Source organism: Mustela nigripes, chromosome 2 (genome assembly GCF_022355385.1).
Source record: "Mustela nigripes isolate SB6536 chromosome 2, MUSNIG.SB6536, whole genome shotgun sequence".
Taxonomy (NCBI): domain Eukaryota; kingdom Metazoa; phylum Chordata; class Mammalia; order Carnivora; family Mustelidae; genus Mustela; species Mustela nigripes.
Genome location: NC_081558.1, coordinates 193,442,945 through 193,459,238, shown reverse-complemented (window position 1 = coordinate 193,459,238; position 16,294 = coordinate 193,442,945). Strand labels below are relative to the sequence as shown.

The window sequence follows — 16,294 nt, the reverse complement described above, 5'->3', positions numbered from 1 at the left end:
GGGGAAGCTGAGGGCCCAGATGCACCCCTAATTTATAAGTGAGGGGCAGGGGTGGAAATCAGGAAAAACGACTGAACTTGCACTTGCAGGGCAGGTAAGCAAGGTGGGGCTGTTCTCTGGCTTAACAAATTACACACTCACAAAGGTATGGAACTGTGGCCCCTTAGCTATGGAGCATGGCTACGGCACAAAGGCACACCTGAAGGCATGCAGAAAATAAAACACAGAGACATGGAATGCACCTGGAAAGATCTTTCATGTCAGGTCAAGAGGATTGGTTTTTACTTGTAATTTCCTGCATCTTCTCCCCACTTTTTCATTCTCCATTAGTTAGAATTTTCACAGCTCACTAGTAAAACGAGAAGCAAACTGATGCATCAAGGAACTTTTCCTGAAATTTACTTCGTGGTTCTTCGATCACTCTAGAGTTTTGTTTTTTGTTTTTTCCTGCAACAACTCTTTCTATAAATAGTTATCAAATTTAGAAAAATCACTTAAGTAACAAAACAACACATCACACTTGATTTCGATTTCAGAAACACCAGCATGAAAAACTGATCTGAGTTCCCAGGACTGGCTTCATGATCTTTTCACTGCTGCCTTTATTACATTTAGAAATTACATTTGATTACGCCTTAGGCTTAAAGCTAGACCATTTTTAACTAAAAACAAATTATTTTATATTCAATCTTATCTCTATTTCATCAGTTTTGCCATCTGGTACTTATTTAACCAGAAATATGATCTGGCCTTTAGAGCTACAGGGTTAAAATATGGTCTAAATGAGAGGCATTGAATTTTACTCGGTAGTTCACTCTTAGAACCAGCACCCCCCAGGATGTAGTATTTTTATCCCCATTTCAAACACCAGGAAAGCGAAGCTAAGGAAAGCACTTAGTCATAAGCAGAATTTAGACAAGTCTGATGGCAAGGCCAATCCTCTTCATCTCTGGGGAGAAAATTTCACCTCAGTATAAACCAGGGGTTCTCAACTGGAGTAATTTTGCCCTCCACCCCGATGGGCACGTGGCAATGTTTGGAGACATTTTTGATTGTCGCATCTCGGGGAGGAAGAAAGAGGCCAGGCCTGCTGCTCAACATGCTACAGGGCAAAGGACAGCCCCTCACAATAAAGGACTAATATCTAGCCCAAAGGCTCTGCAGGTGCTAACCCTGAAAAACTCTATCGTAATAAAACATCCCTAAAAATGTCTTCTTACAAAGGTATTACGACCTCATCGTTTTCTTTTCTGAAATCTTTGTTTAGAATCAGCAAGAAAACTTGAAACCACAACTAGATATTTACGTACTCAAGGCTACTCTTCAAGAACTCAAATTTGAGTCAACGCTATAAATTGTGAACAGATCACACAACTTTGTGGAGGCTTCAACCCCAAATACTATGTTATTTGGTGTCACATAAATGCACAGGAGTGGGGAAATATAAGAATGTCTGACATGTTTTCATTGATGTGTGACAGTTTGATCTTTATTCTGTTTAGAAGGATGCAAGAAGGGGATATAATAGGAAACGCTGAGGAATCGCATACTAAAGTTTTATAAAGTAGACATTTTTAAAAAGGCACAATAAAGCCACACCATGAGGCAGAAAACTGCTTTCTTGATTTTATTTCAAAAGTACACAAGGTCACAAAACTAGAGCAAGTTTTTTTGTTTTTTTTTTTAAACAAATTTTGTTTTTTACAAATTTCAAAATCTGCACCATTGGATACGTAAGCCAGAAACTTTAAATACAAAATCATTTTGAAACTGACACTTATCAATTCTCTACTTGCATATGTCAGGTGTCAAAATATTTTTTCTTAGTAGTACAAGTGTATTTATCCAAAAGTTCACAGTTAGGAATGAGAATAAGTGAATAAATTGTGGTTCTCTTAACACTTATGGCATTAAGTTAGCAGAAAATCCAGAGTTCTTCCTTGATTGGAGCTTTTAGTGTTCACAACCAAAAATCCAACTGATATTCACCATACTTTTAAAATTAAAAAAATAGAGTATTTTTTAAAAGCTTGATTTTAAATAATAGTAAGAGATTAGATGAAGAAATTGTTTAGTGATATCACCCTATATAAGATAAACAGAACCACAATTTACAAGTTTATTCATTATTTTTCCTTACTTCTGTAACATTGTAGAATTTGTGCTCAGTTATGGACCTTTTTTAGTGTCAAAATAGGCAAACGAGTAAAAACTCTACCTGCAGAATGTGTTGCCTCTATCCCAAGACTATCTAAAGGCATTTGATATATTAAAACTTGCCCAGAACATTTATACTACCAAACACAAGAATTTTAAGAAGATATATATACATATATATAATGTCACAAGCCACTAAAAAGTTAAAGTTGTGCCAACATTTTCTACAAACTACTCCTTACGTGACACATCAAAGCATTAACTACATAAAATGTTTGTTTTTTCTGTTCACACTGGAATAAGGCATCTGACAGCCCTAAACACTGTGGAGATGAACAGATTAGGAAAGAACCTTAAACATTCATAGAACTTCAAATTTACATGCCCCACGCACACAGAAAGACAGAGTAGTTATTTTAAGAAGCCATACGTTACAGAATTGAATATCCAACTTCATGCAATGAGTTCTTTCTATATTTAATCAAAATGTTTACTTGCCCCTTCACTTGCTCCAAATTTCCAGAATTCAATCTTAAAAATTAGCATTTTAACAAAATCAGGTATTTCTTCACATCCATAATCTAACTGCATTTCTTCAACTAAACCCTCCCAAGACACACTCAGACTGTGTTTCCAAAGTAACCACTCCATGGCAGATAGCCCAAATTTAAAGAAAGTTATTTGCCTGAATAAACTCGTCATCAGTATAATTGATAAGAAATTTGGGGGGTTCTCAAAGAGGGGAATACTGGTCAAACTGCCGATAAGAAAAAGAACACCAGTGAACTACATATTCTAAGCACAGAACTCATCCTCGCCAGTACCATTTCTCTCCAAATGATCCTGTGTAACTCAAAAAGACGGTGTCAAGTCTCAGGTGTCAAACAGAATCAAATGGATTCTCCTCAAAGATGCAGGGCTGTTCTGAAGTGGCCAGGATTGGCTTTCTCATGGTAATGCTTTGAACAGCCAGTTTTGGTTGAATTGCTTGATGATTGCTAAGTTATTCTAAAAGAAATACTTCCAGCTCATCTGAATGATTGCTGAGAATTATTTGGGAAGTTATCAGTACCTGACCGATCTGACTTTTGGATCAATTGAAATTTACAATGAGAATAGCTGGAGAAGTAAGTATAAAACTGAACTCTGTCCTTGAAACTTAATCCTACCCAGCCAGTCTTCTCAGGTCACACAGGTGACGTTTTACGAGCTCTGTTCTCAGGCTGTAAGCGGTGTGGACCTGAAAGCGCTTCTGGGAGAGTCTGATTACTCAGAGCCACATCTCAGAGAGGCGGACACATTCACCTTTTACCGTAGTTCCTATTTAGATCGACAGAGTAATCTTCACTGTATGAAAACTGGGGACAGGAAGGATCAAATGCTTTTATTATCCAAGTCTGTGATCTGTTATTTATTCTTACACTATCTTAAAAATTTTATTATACAAAACAGGCCAAACATCTGGCGTTCAAAAATAGCTACTTTTACAAAATCATACACAGTCAGAGTGCTGGGGATGTTGAAATTTTAGAAACTTTATGAATAACACAATCGGTTAAGTTGCACCCAAAAAGAAGAAGGAAGAGGAGGCAAGAATCAAAGTATGAAAAGAGAAAGGTGTCACAGTGATGTGTTTTTAACAGTACCTTCACCTCTAAGCACCTTTCAGGTGATAGCTAGCTCATAGGCACCAGAAATTCATAATAAAAATTAAAACTACCCAAAGGCACAGATGAAAATGTTAACGCAAGTATAAAAGCAATATTATATAGGGTTAAAAACCTACTAAAAAATGCTTCCAAATATATAAAACTATACACTAATCCATTACACAGACATTCAGCTTAAGTTCAGCATTAAAAAGTATACACAATACTCTGCCTAACCTCAAATTCATACGAACATTAATTTATAATGTAGCATTTACCACCACAGCACCCGAAGAGATCAACAGAAACCGACTCCCTATCAAAATCTAGGGAAAAGGTTTTAGAGCTAGTGAAATAATTTATTGCAAACCTTATTTACTATAAAGAAACTGTTGGCTCATTTTACTATATCCACACTCCCTCACAATCTTAAGGGAAATACAATAAACTCACTTTCTTCTACTACAATAGTATTTAACACATTTGGCAGTTAGGAGTATACCTTCTACTCCTTTTCCTTTCATTTCTCTCTCTCCTTTTTTTTTTTTTTTTTTTTTAAAGAATAAATCACTTTCACAAAACTAAGACTCACTCTTTTCCAAGCTCACCGTGATTTTCTGCAACTACACAAGGACATGTTGGCCATAAAAGAGCTATACATCCTCCCAAGTCTGAAATACAGAATCGATGGAGGACACTTCCTAGCTGAAAATGTATTTCATCATTCTGAGTCTATGAAGACAATAACCTCCAGGAACCACATTCAAGTGGTAAATGTAGGATTACATGTTTCTAAAACATATATTGTGCAACACCAACATAATCCACCCCCCCTAAACACTGAACAAATGTTTTTCAATTTAGAACCAATGATTGGGGAATTTCAAACTGTAATTGTCAAATAATGAGTCATAATTTTCTTATTAGAAAAATATCACCTCAAGGGCTAGTGTTTAGTTGGGAACTGCAAAATATTCCATCCTTGTTCTGACTGTCATTGTTCTACAGACGGCCACAGGCCTCAAGGCATCAGATCACTCATCAACAAAACCCATATTCACTACCGCACCGCTAACTAGTATCTCTAAATGAATCAGAGAGATGCTCCTTTATTTTAGCATGTAAAGGAGCTTACTATGTCCTTGTTGCCTACAGCAGTCTATCAATTAAATAGTTAAGAAATCATTTCATAGACAAGGTCTATAAATGATTCGGAAGTAAAACTAGTAATTTCTAGAACACTGTAGTGTTTTTTATGTTATTAGAGAGCTGTTTCAAACTCATATTTAAATGAGCTTCCAAAGAAGTTTCAAAAAGAACAAACACAGGTGTGTCGTAAGTATTTTTGGATGGATGTTTCTTTACCAATTTGGAGGGGATACCAGATCACAAATTAATTGAGAAAGGCAACCTAAAAATAAATGGTAGAAAACAGGAAGTACCAGGTGCACATGATTCAAGTATCAACTTAGGGTGCATGTAAGTTCACCAATTTCTTCACCTAGGATTTCATATTCAAAGTGCTATATCTTTTAAGTGTTGATATTTAGAAATCTATCAAATCAATCTCTTAAAGGAAATATTTTTTAGTTGGTGAATCTGTCTTTAGTGACTTCAATTCAACTTTACTATTTCAGTAACCACACAAAACTTTTTAAAACATAATTTTCAGGTTCTGGTTAAGTTCTTGATACATGTTGAGGCTGGTAGCAGAATTTAGAACGGAACAGTCTTCCTACCCGAAGAGGAGAAAAGAAACCTGGACAGCACACATGGAAGTGCAGAGGCTCTACACTATGGACCCGTCCTTGCTCTGCGCTGGAATCATCACAGGCACCGCCCCCATCCTACTTAGATTAGGGGCAGCTACCTTAGCAGGTGCGAGAGTTGGGCTCTGGGGAGGACGTTCGAAGTCTTCACTTGGTACCTGGTTATACTGAGTCTTGGCATACCCTTCCATGTTGGAAGGAGACATGGAGCCCAGGGACGAGTGATTGCTGCCGATGTAGCTCCGGGCGGTGGACGCACGGCTCTTTGGAGGAGGCACGTCTTCCCTAGAAAGCAAAGATCCCAACACAAGTTCAAAGAACAAGTTTCTAAAAACCCATAATTACATAAGCTATGAAAAATGGGTATGGGTGAAGAAAGATCCTCTAAGTATCGTGTATATAAAAGTGTGCATGACACACAAAAAAGCAATTGCAGTAAGGTACAATGTTATGGACTGTGTATTCATCCCAAATCTATCATTTACAGAGTATATTCCTTCATACATAATAAAATGAAAGTTTTACAAACATTTGATTCTATAATGCTGTCTTATAAGGAACAAACTTAAATTTCTTCATACTCTACTATCACTGATAAGACAATCTACAGTTATGGTCGGCCAACACGCCAACACATTATAGCTAATAAGGCATTAACATCTATGAAAATATTTCTACCAAAATAAGGAAATTACTTCTCTAAGACCTTAGCTGAAAACTTAGCAGATTCAAATTTACAAAAACTCAGAGTTTACGCATAAGAATTTTCATACCAAGCAATGACAAAGAATATACACCAGAGTTACCTCTGGTGCAGTTTAAAAAGACAAGTGTCCAGACCCCAAGCCAGACCTACCAAATGTCAATTTACCTGCTGGATGTTATTTAAGTCATATGTTATTATTTTAAAGTTCTATAATGCAATGCACACTTCTAGTTAAGATCTACTAGTTTAGAATATTAAAAAATAAAATCATAATTACTAACATTTCTATAAATTACCAATGTCACTTGATACTATCAGGTCTTTCTTTCTAAACCTCAACATCTGCTCATTTTTGGAGAAACTTCATGCCTGCACTTTATCGGGAGGAGGCAGACAGTCTTAAGCATTTGCAGTAGCTCTTAAAATAGGATTCAAAATAAGGGCCGGAGGCAGGGCACAACAGAGGTTGGTCAGTTCCGCGCACTTGAAACTGAAAGTAAATGCTTTATCCAGTTCTAGCGGGGTAAATGCTTCAGGTGGTTAAGAGAATTAATGCTTTAGAGACATAAAAATTTAATTTCTATCAGTCAACTCTTGTGTCACTTAATTACCTGATATCATGATGAACTTCCTTTTCATATTTTTCTTCTCTGCGCTTTTTACGACAGCAAAAGACGATAAGACCAATGAGCACTAGAGCAAGCAAAATTCCTACAACTGCTCCTGCAATTGTTCCAGCTCTATTTGAAGCTAGAATAAGATATAAATAAGACAATAATTAATAGTAAAAAAAAAATCTGTATCCGTATCTAGTCATATTGAAGGTTAAGGGTACATAGTGATGGATGGATTTCATTGCATATATTAACTTTAAGGAACACATTTATTAGTTTTTTGGTCCAGTGGAAAAGACCCACTGGAAGAACTTTCTTCTGGACTACATAATCTATTTCAAGCATAAAAATCATGAAACTAGACTAAAAGATTTTAATATCATAGCTACCTTGGTTGTCATAGAAGAATGTTCTAAATAGCTTATACCTCTAATATCTAAATACAAGAGTCAATTTGACAACTCTTACCTTTTTAATGTCATTACAATAATAAAGGCTATATATTTTTCCCCTTCCCAGGACTTCGAATAGCAAATAACCAAATCACAGAGTGCTTTGCCAAGTTAACATCCCCTTGCCCTCAATACACACTTGCTGACTGAACCAAAGGAAGCTATATGAAGACGACGCAAACAGACGTCCTCACAACAGACAGAAAGAAGGTACTTACGTGGAACAACATTCAGGCGTAGCTGGCACTGATCGGAGCCTACTCTGTTTGTGACTGTACAACTATATGTCCCAGAGTACTCAGTAGAGGCATTTTTTACAGATATAACAGGTGACTTCATGTCTATGGGGGAAAAAGGAAGTATATGGCATAACCCATCTTCACAATATTGCATTGCTAAGTTTTTAGTAAAGGCAAACCATATTAAGCTTGACAATCCAGGTAAAAGTGAGACAAATGGAAGCTGGGTACGAACAAATGTCTATGGAGACATGTGAGCACCTCCAGAACGCAGACGCGGCTGACTCTCAAACAACGGCGGGGGCGGGGGGGGGGGGCGGCGGGGGCAGGCGTGTAAGGATTTCCTGCACAGTTAACGATCAGGGTATAATTTTTGACTCCCCCAAAATGTAACTGTAATTTTTAAAAGGATTTTATTATTTATTTAGAGCAAGGCAGTGCACATACGAGCAGGGGGGCGCACAGGGAGAGGGGGAGAGAGAATCTCAAACTGACTCTGCACTGAGCCCGGAGCCTGACACAGGCTCCATCTCGTGACCCCAAGATAAGCACCTGAGTGGAAATCAGGAGTCCCACGCTCCATCAATGGAGCCACCCATGTGTCCCTTGAATGTAACTATAATTAGCCTACTCTTGACTGGAAACCTTACAGTAGCATAAACAGCCGACGGGCATGTTTTGCATTTTATCTGTGTTATATACTGCATTCTTGCAATGAGTAAACTAGGAAGAAAATGCTACTAAGAAAATCATAAGGAAAATACATTTTCAGTACGCTCTGTAAAAAAATCCATGTATAAATGGACCTTCATGGTTCAAACCTGTGTTGTTCAAGGACCAGCTGTTACTGCCCTCTAGTTCATTTGTATCACAAGCCAGAGTATCCACCACTGCCTTAGCCACATACAGCCTCCCCTGAAGCAGAGGCACACTGATTCTAAAAAACAGTGGGGCGCCTGGCTGACTCAACTGGTAGAACATGCAACTCCTGATCTCAGGGTGCTGAGGAGTTTGAGTCCCACACTGGGCCTAGAGATTACTTTAAAAAACAAAACCAAAAATTCCATCCCACAAGGCTCTTTGGTGCAGAAGATTTCAAAACCTATTTTATCCCTGCAGGTGGAAGAAAGATGTTTCAGAGTCAGAAGGGGTCATATAGTTTTGGCCTCTTAGTTTGAGAAAAGGAAGAGGTGGAGAGAAATCCTACTTCATCATTAATCTAGGCAAAGCATTCAAGATCCTACTCTTATTATAACTAAGCCATTGTCTACATTACGATTACTATTAATCGTTACTATTACGATTACAGTATTACTTACTATTAAAAAATCTATAACAAAGAAACTATAATATCCTAAGCAGTGAGATTATAAAAATATTATCATTAACACAATATGACACTAAGTTGTCATTGTAAAACAATGAATAATTCTCATGGAATCCTGATTGTTTTATACAGAAAAGGGGAGGTATCTGGGAATTTCAAAATACACACACACACATACCCCACTACTAGATCTAACTCCAAACTGATGGCATATAGTATAATCTGTAATATCAGCAATACCTGGTAACCACAAAGTGGGCAGTTTCTGTGAGTTGGACAACTTCTGCCATTCATACTGTAATGGAAGTGAACCTTCCTTAGGTTCACATTTTAGTTTGAAGTCATTTCCAATTTCTTCTGATCCATCAACGTAACATCTTATACCTGATGGCTTAACTGAGAAAAGAGTAAATGGTAACTTTACACAAGACAACAGAACTTATGTTTGCAAGGATTAAACACATAGTACATTGCACAACCACTGACTCATTATCATGTGGTCCTGAGTTCTGGGATGACAAGACCGAAAGACAGTAAGAAGGCATCAGCACCAGTTTACTCTACGCAACACGAAGCAGGCACGAATGAGCTCAGGCCTCTCAGGCAGGGGCTCTGGGCTCCTTCATTCCAACGGGTGCATCCGAAAAAAGAAGATGGTGCAGGTGGCTTCCACTTTCCTCCAGTCCTTACCTGTTCTTCTGCTCAGTGCCTGACATGAAGGTAGCACTCCGGGAGTCTGTGCCTTGTCATATCCCTCTGAGTGCTGTTATCTTACCATTTGGGGGATTTATAACAAATAATGCTGATAACAGGACCAATTAACACTCTGCATTTACATTAACCCCAAACCATCCAGAGAGCACTGTTATAATAAGGTCACCCTGACGGTACACTCCAGGTCTCTCTGGGAAACTGTTTAGAGCCGCTGCTAAACCCATTCCTTGTAACTCACTCCAAACACTGGAACAACACCTTGGCATTTCACTCTTCTGCTGAATTTACGACACAATGTACATACAATAAAATCAACACAACTGCATCTTCTGGGGGATCATTTTGAACAAATGTGTAAGCACTACCATGGAGCATGGCTTAACCTCTCCCAAGCAATTTCCCTCATGCTGAGATCTGATGCCACAACCCTGGTTCCAGGCAGCCACATATCAAATTTCTAGCACACACTAGATTTGTTCTACTGCTTCTAGAATCACATAAATGGAATAATACTCATTTACTTTTTTTCCAGTCTTACTCCTTTTATTCACTGTCTTTTGATGCTGATCCATGCACTCACTAGATCATTCTTTTTTAATGCTCAGCTGTATTCTATCAAGGGACTAGAACACAGATTTGCTTCCCCATTCATCCACCAGCAAACATGGTTTCCAGTTTTAGGGCTCATGTTGAAGCTCAATCAGCTAAACTCCAAGGGAAAAGATGTGTAGAGGAGGATCTCACCATTAGAGGAGGGATCCTGAAAGATTCTGAGTATGGGCTAAGAGCGGTGTGGACCCATTCTAAATCAGAGGCTACTTCCAAGGCAAGATTAGGAGAAGCAGGGATTACACTGGACATGAGGGCCATTTAGCAACAGAGGAACCCAGGAAAAGATGAGTAAAGTGGGGGCAAGAATGGGGAAGCAACAGCAGTTTCTAGTTTACCCCCACTCCACAACCTTGGGAGGAACAGTGTTCCCTATGAATAGCGGGTTTTATTGCATGTCTTCCCAGTCTGGTAAATAGCAGGCCTGCTTGTTTCTTTTTCAGTCGGAGCTAATTTTTATTCTTTCAGTCCTAGAGATGGGCTTTTATTGTTTCACTGCTATGAAAATGTAAATGGGTTCTACAGTTTTGTGCTATTAGAAATGGTGCTTCAACACTACGTAAATGTTCACACATTTTCCTTTTTCTTGGTAATTCCTGGATCATATCTAGTAAGTGCATGTTTAACTAAATAAGAAACATTCAAACTGTTTTCCAAAGTTGACCAAAAGAATTACTGCAGAGCATCTTTAACAAAGGTTGCCATTCATGATCTCACATCTTTACATTCTTTGATAATACTTAAATTTGATTTCATTTTGCCACTCTTCTTACTGCCTGTACCTTTTAACAAGGGTGGACACAGCATTTAATTGTACTGGTTACTTTCCTAAGCAAATATGTTCCTTTTTCAGATTGATCAGTTGCCCTGGGGAACTACATCAATGAAAAACTTTTATATCAGTTTTGCAAATTATTTCATTCTGTGAATCTTCAAAGAAATGAGCTCTTTTCTTCATTTTCTCAAACCACCAAATATATCCTTTACTACATAAATTAGCAGATATTATGAGATATTGAAGCATTGCTTCATACATCAAAAGTCTATTGGTGGGGGGCCTGGGTGGCTCAGTGGGTTAAAGCCTCTGCCTTCGGCTCTGGTCATGATCTCAGGGTCCTGGGACTGAGCCCCACATCGGGCTCTCTGCTCAGCAGGGAGCCTGCTTCCTCCTCTCTCTCTGCCTGCCTCTCTGTCTACTTGTGGTCTCTGTCTGTCAAATAAATAAATAATCTTAAAAAAAAAAATCTACTGGTAATACAGTGTTCTAACTCTAACCTTCATCTTTTCTAACAAAATATCCCTTTCCCATAAACCAAATACATCCAATAATGGGCAGTTAACTTAAAGTGGCTGCTGAAAAAATTCAAGGCCCCACTGAGCTTGAGATACACACTCGGCCTGTAATAGAACAAGAGGTTACCAACCCTGGCTTCTGGGTTTCACTCTGGAGGGGCCTGCTTTCCACTGGGAGGAGAAAGTGCAAGTCTTTCACATGCCAACCCCAACCATTAAACCACAGGAAGGTAACTCGTAATTCATGGCACTTGGGTATACTGAAAGAAAGATAAAAACCACAAAGGAAGACTTACAGATACAAAAGTCTTATCTTCTAATGTTTCTTTGGCCTGGGGTTCCAGGATACCTGACCATTGTCCCCAGAATATTTGCTTCCACGATCATTAGCACAGCCAACAGTCCTTCTCAAGAAAAGGCGCGTGTCCACCAACTTGTACTTGGGCAGCATTCCAGCAGTGTAGTAACGCTGTACTCCATACATGTACCCTATCATCACCCCCCCCCACACTAATGGCCTGCATCAGTCTGTGGGAGAAACACTCTAAATTCCAATAAGGGACATTACATCATCTACCCAGAAATGCTATTTTTGCTTGGTTGAAAACACCATGCTCTGGGCTCAGAACTAGTTTGCAGCAACACGGCTAAATGCATCAAGAAGGTCGGAATCGTTGCCAAATATGGGACCTGTTACGGTGCCTCCCTCAGGAAAATGGTGCAAAAGATTGACAGGAGCCAGCATGCCAAGTACACATGCTCCTTCTGTGGCAAAACCAAGATGAAGACAAGCTGTGGCGATCTGGCACAGAAAATAATAGCCAAGGGTGCCTGGATAAACAGCACTTCTGCCATCACAGTAAAGTGACTAAAGGAGCTGAAAGACCAGTAGAAGCTCCACCATTTAAAACACCACTAGCCTATAATAAATGGGTTAAGTGATGGAACAGCAACAAAATACCGTCTCCAAGTGAAGTTGTGCACAGAAATCACGGGCAAAAGTTTGAGAAGAAACAAGATATTGCATAGTCTCAGTGGGTCCCAAGATACTTCTCTTTTTTTGCACTCATAGAGAGGAAAAAGTCATGTTCAATTAGAGAAACTTTTCTATTTTATTTTGAAACTATTTCAAAATAAAAAATGGGGGAAAAAAATGCCTTGTCCTTTACCAATGCCTTACAAATCCCTCAGGGCCAGCGTTCACTGAGCTACGCCACATGCGACTGGGCTGTGTACAACCAGGAAACAATTAATTGTTGTTCTACTCATCAAGAAAACGTCATCTGTTTATATCAAAAGGTCTCATTCATATGCCCCTTCAGAGGTCAAGGGGCAGAAGGTGCTAGTGATGTTTGGCCACATATTAACCCTCAGTCGATTCCCTTTGTTACTGAGTTGCACCCACATGAACTTGTGGCCTATCTGAAGAGTAGGGCAGGCTCTGGCAGTGGGGCGAGCTACAGTAACACTTCACCCTCACACCCAGGCAGCTAACAGTCATCCCAGGTCATGTCCACACAGCACACAGGGCTCAATGAACAAGCATCATTACTCTGTGAATGCCTTTGTGGCATCTCCTCCAGATTCCCCAGAAGCAAATGAAGGTATTAGGCAAGGCCTCCAAGTGAACTGAGTTCCACTGGACTAACACTGGGTCTGGTCCCTAGAGGGCACCTCGTTTTGTTTTTCCTCTGGACTATCCAAGCAGATGTCTCAGGTAAAGCTAACAGATAAGCTTCCATTCAACAGTCACTTGCAAGAGAAAATTCTGGGAGTGTCTCCCAGCACCAGCCATGACTCATCTGAGAACATGGAAGAGAGCACTACGGGAAATTCTCCTCCAGCTCTGACACAGCTTGTCAAATCAGAGTATTAGTCATCCCCACTGGCCCTCAGTAATCGCTTCCCTTTCTCCTCTTACCCTCCACTTCACCCCTCCTCCCTCCCTGGTTTGGATTCACAGCTTGTGAGGCCACAGTGATCCCCCACAGACATAACAAAAGAAGTTACTGTCAGTGCTTCTCCCTCATCCATCGTGAGGTATGAAATGCTGGGTTGTAAGGTTTAATGAAAAGGGGACATCTCTCCTGCGTGGCGGTCATGGCTGCTGTCACGAGTGTGCCACGAGTGTAACCCAAAACAGGACACCTTAGGTCACAAAACGGGGGAATTTCCTATCATAAAACAGAGCTAGACAATTGTGTTTTTCTACGTGGCAGCCATTGTATTTCTGGATAAAGTCTACCATGTTAAGACTTTAGAAGTAAACTTATGAACAATAACCTTTCAGTTTCTCAGTTTGAAGGAATTAAGACTGCTTGTGCACAACCACAGAATCTAGAGAAGAATGAACATTGCAGTCTTTGCCAGTTTACTAATCTCCTTCTTAACTGTCATAGAGAAAACAAGACAGCCTAGTGATCATTTGTCTAATCCCTTTACCTTAAAGGATGAAAAAGAGTGATGCTCAGAGAGGTTAAAATAATTATCTGATGGGGCGCCTGGGTGACTCAGTGGTTAAGCCACTGCCTTCGGCTCAGGTCATGATCCCAGTGTCGTGGGACCGAGCCCTGCAACAGGCTCCCCACTCAGTGGGAAGCCTGCTTCTGCCTTTCCCAATCCCTCTGCTGATGTTCCCTCTCTGTCTGTCAAATAAATAAAATCTTTTTAAAAAATTTTTAAAAATAATAATAAATGATTATCTGATGTCTAGTGGGATTATCCCTTTAATATTTGTTCTACTGTATTCCATCTTTTCTGTTCTAAATACTCCAAGTATTCATCATAGAAATCCCATTTATTAAAGTTACATAGTTTGAAAAAGCCTGAAGTGCCCATAACAACCACTTCTGAACTGAATGGAATAGGATAGAGATTTAAGAATAATTAAATCTTTCTGTGTTTCAAAAGGTAGGCGGAGACCAGGGCAAATCTAAGAAAAATACAAAAAACAAAAACAAAACAAAACAAAAAAACACCTGGATTTCCTAAAGCCTGGCTTGGGGTTCTTTTTCCATATCACAAAACTTGTTCATTTGCCTTTAAACTCTTTTAGGAATTTCACAAAGAAGCTGATCACCTCCTATATTTTTAATCCAAAAAATGGTGCTGGTTTTATATTATTTGAGGACATTAGGATTACTTCAGATGCTGCTACTACAGAACTGTGTTGTATTACTCTGGTAACAAGTAACATTAATACAAACAATTTACCAAGAACTGTCAGCTGAATCTTCTTATTTCCAACACCAGGAGCTTTTTTCACTTTGCACTGATATGTGCCAATATCCGACAACCGTAAATTTGTTACATTTATTGATGCGTCACCAGATTTGAGGTCACTACTTGTAAAATGTACTCGTCCTTTCAGATCTTGGTAGTAGTCGTCATAAATTTTGTCTCCAGAATATAAAATAATCTGAAAGAAAACCAAAATAAGACAAGGGAAAAACAAATAAGCAAACCCTCTGTCTCATTAAAGGAGCTGTGGATACACCATGGTACTTTCTGTAGGATCCAAAAAAGAATAAAAACACAATATCATCAGGAAAACTACAATTATTCAAATCACATATTAAGAAAACAAGACATCACAGGGTGCCTGGCTGGCTCAGTCAGTAGAACACACGACTCTTGATTTCAGGGTTCTAAGTTTGAATCCCATTATGGGTTTGTCAAGATTACTTAAAGATGAAATCATGGGGAGGGCTGTGCACTAGAGGGGCTCAGTCAGTTAAGCATCTGCCTTCAACTGAGGTCATGATCCCAAAGTCCTGGGATCAAGCATTGCGTCAGGCTCTCTGCTCAGCAGGAAGCCTGCTTCTCCCTCTCCCTCTGTCCCCCCCATTTCTGCTTGTGTGGAGAATCCACTTATGTGTCTCCCCACCCTGCTTGTGCTCTCACTGTCTCTCTCAAATAATGTGTTTTTAATAAATAAATCTTTGAAAAAAAATCAAATCAAATCTTGGAGCCCTGGGTGGCTCAGTCACTTAAGCATCTGACTCTTGATTTTACTCGTCACAATCTTAGAGTCCTGAGACTGAGCCTCACATCAGGCTCTACACTGAGCATGAAGCTTGCTTGAGATTCTCTCCCCTCCCCCTGCCCTCAACACACTTGCACTCTCTCTCTCTCAAGAAAGTAATTTAAAAAATAATAAATAAAATCTAAGAAACAAAAAAAGAAGGGAGGAAAGAAACAAAGAAGGGGAAAGAAAAAGAAAGAAAGAAAACAGAGATCAATGGAATCCTTGAGTATGGTCACACACTTTAATTTCAAATGGAAAACCAAGAGCCACTTACCAGTGGACCTGAAGAGGCTGCTGGCAGCAAAAGCAGCAGCTCCAAAAAGAAAAAGCTCCAGAAGTTCTCCCAAGCAGATCAGAGTGGACATTTACCCGGTAAGCCATAACCCCCGTGATACTTCCCAACCCATCGCTTATATCCCAATAAAAACAAATTCACAAGAAAAATTTAATAAATAAATAGGAAAGCCAAGACCCAATGTAAGTAATATAGCCCTACATAAGAGAGTAATTTAGTTAGACCAGACAAGAACACAGATGTGTGAATTCCTATGCACGCTGCTTTTTAGCAGTCTCAGAGCTTACAGTATTGTCAATCAAATGTATAAAATCAGGTAAACACCACCACCCTTATTCCCCAAAAAATGCTTGTGGTAATTTACAGGTGGACTCTAACAACAACAAAAAAGACAACATTTTTTTTTTTTTTTTAATCTTAATACAAAGTCAGAGGCACTTGAG

General features: G+C 39.2%; 1 protein-coding gene across 4 annotated transcripts in view; it reads right to left on the bottom strand.

The window, feature by feature from the left end:
- The window catches only part of CXADR (CXADR Ig-like cell adhesion molecule), a 55,602-nt gene that overhangs the window by 13,407 nt on the left and 25,901 nt on the right, over positions 1-16,294 (bottom strand). For 2 of the 4 annotated variants that reach the window (XM_059392172.1, XM_059392174.1), the window contains exons 3-7: positions 14,743-14,947; positions 9,154-9,309; positions 7,566-7,688; positions 6,893-7,031; positions 5,677-5,860 (exon numbers count right to left, since the gene is read on the bottom strand). In XM_059392172.1, the coding sequence (XP_059248155.1) occupies positions 5,677-5,860; positions 6,893-7,031; positions 7,566-7,688; positions 9,154-9,309; positions 14,743-14,947 (807 nt within the window). The remainder of the gene's footprint in view (positions 1-5,676; positions 5,861-6,892; positions 7,032-7,565; positions 7,689-9,153; positions 9,310-14,742; positions 14,948-16,294) is intronic. The other 2 variants (XM_059392173.1, XM_059392175.1) reach the window with 1 other exon arrangement.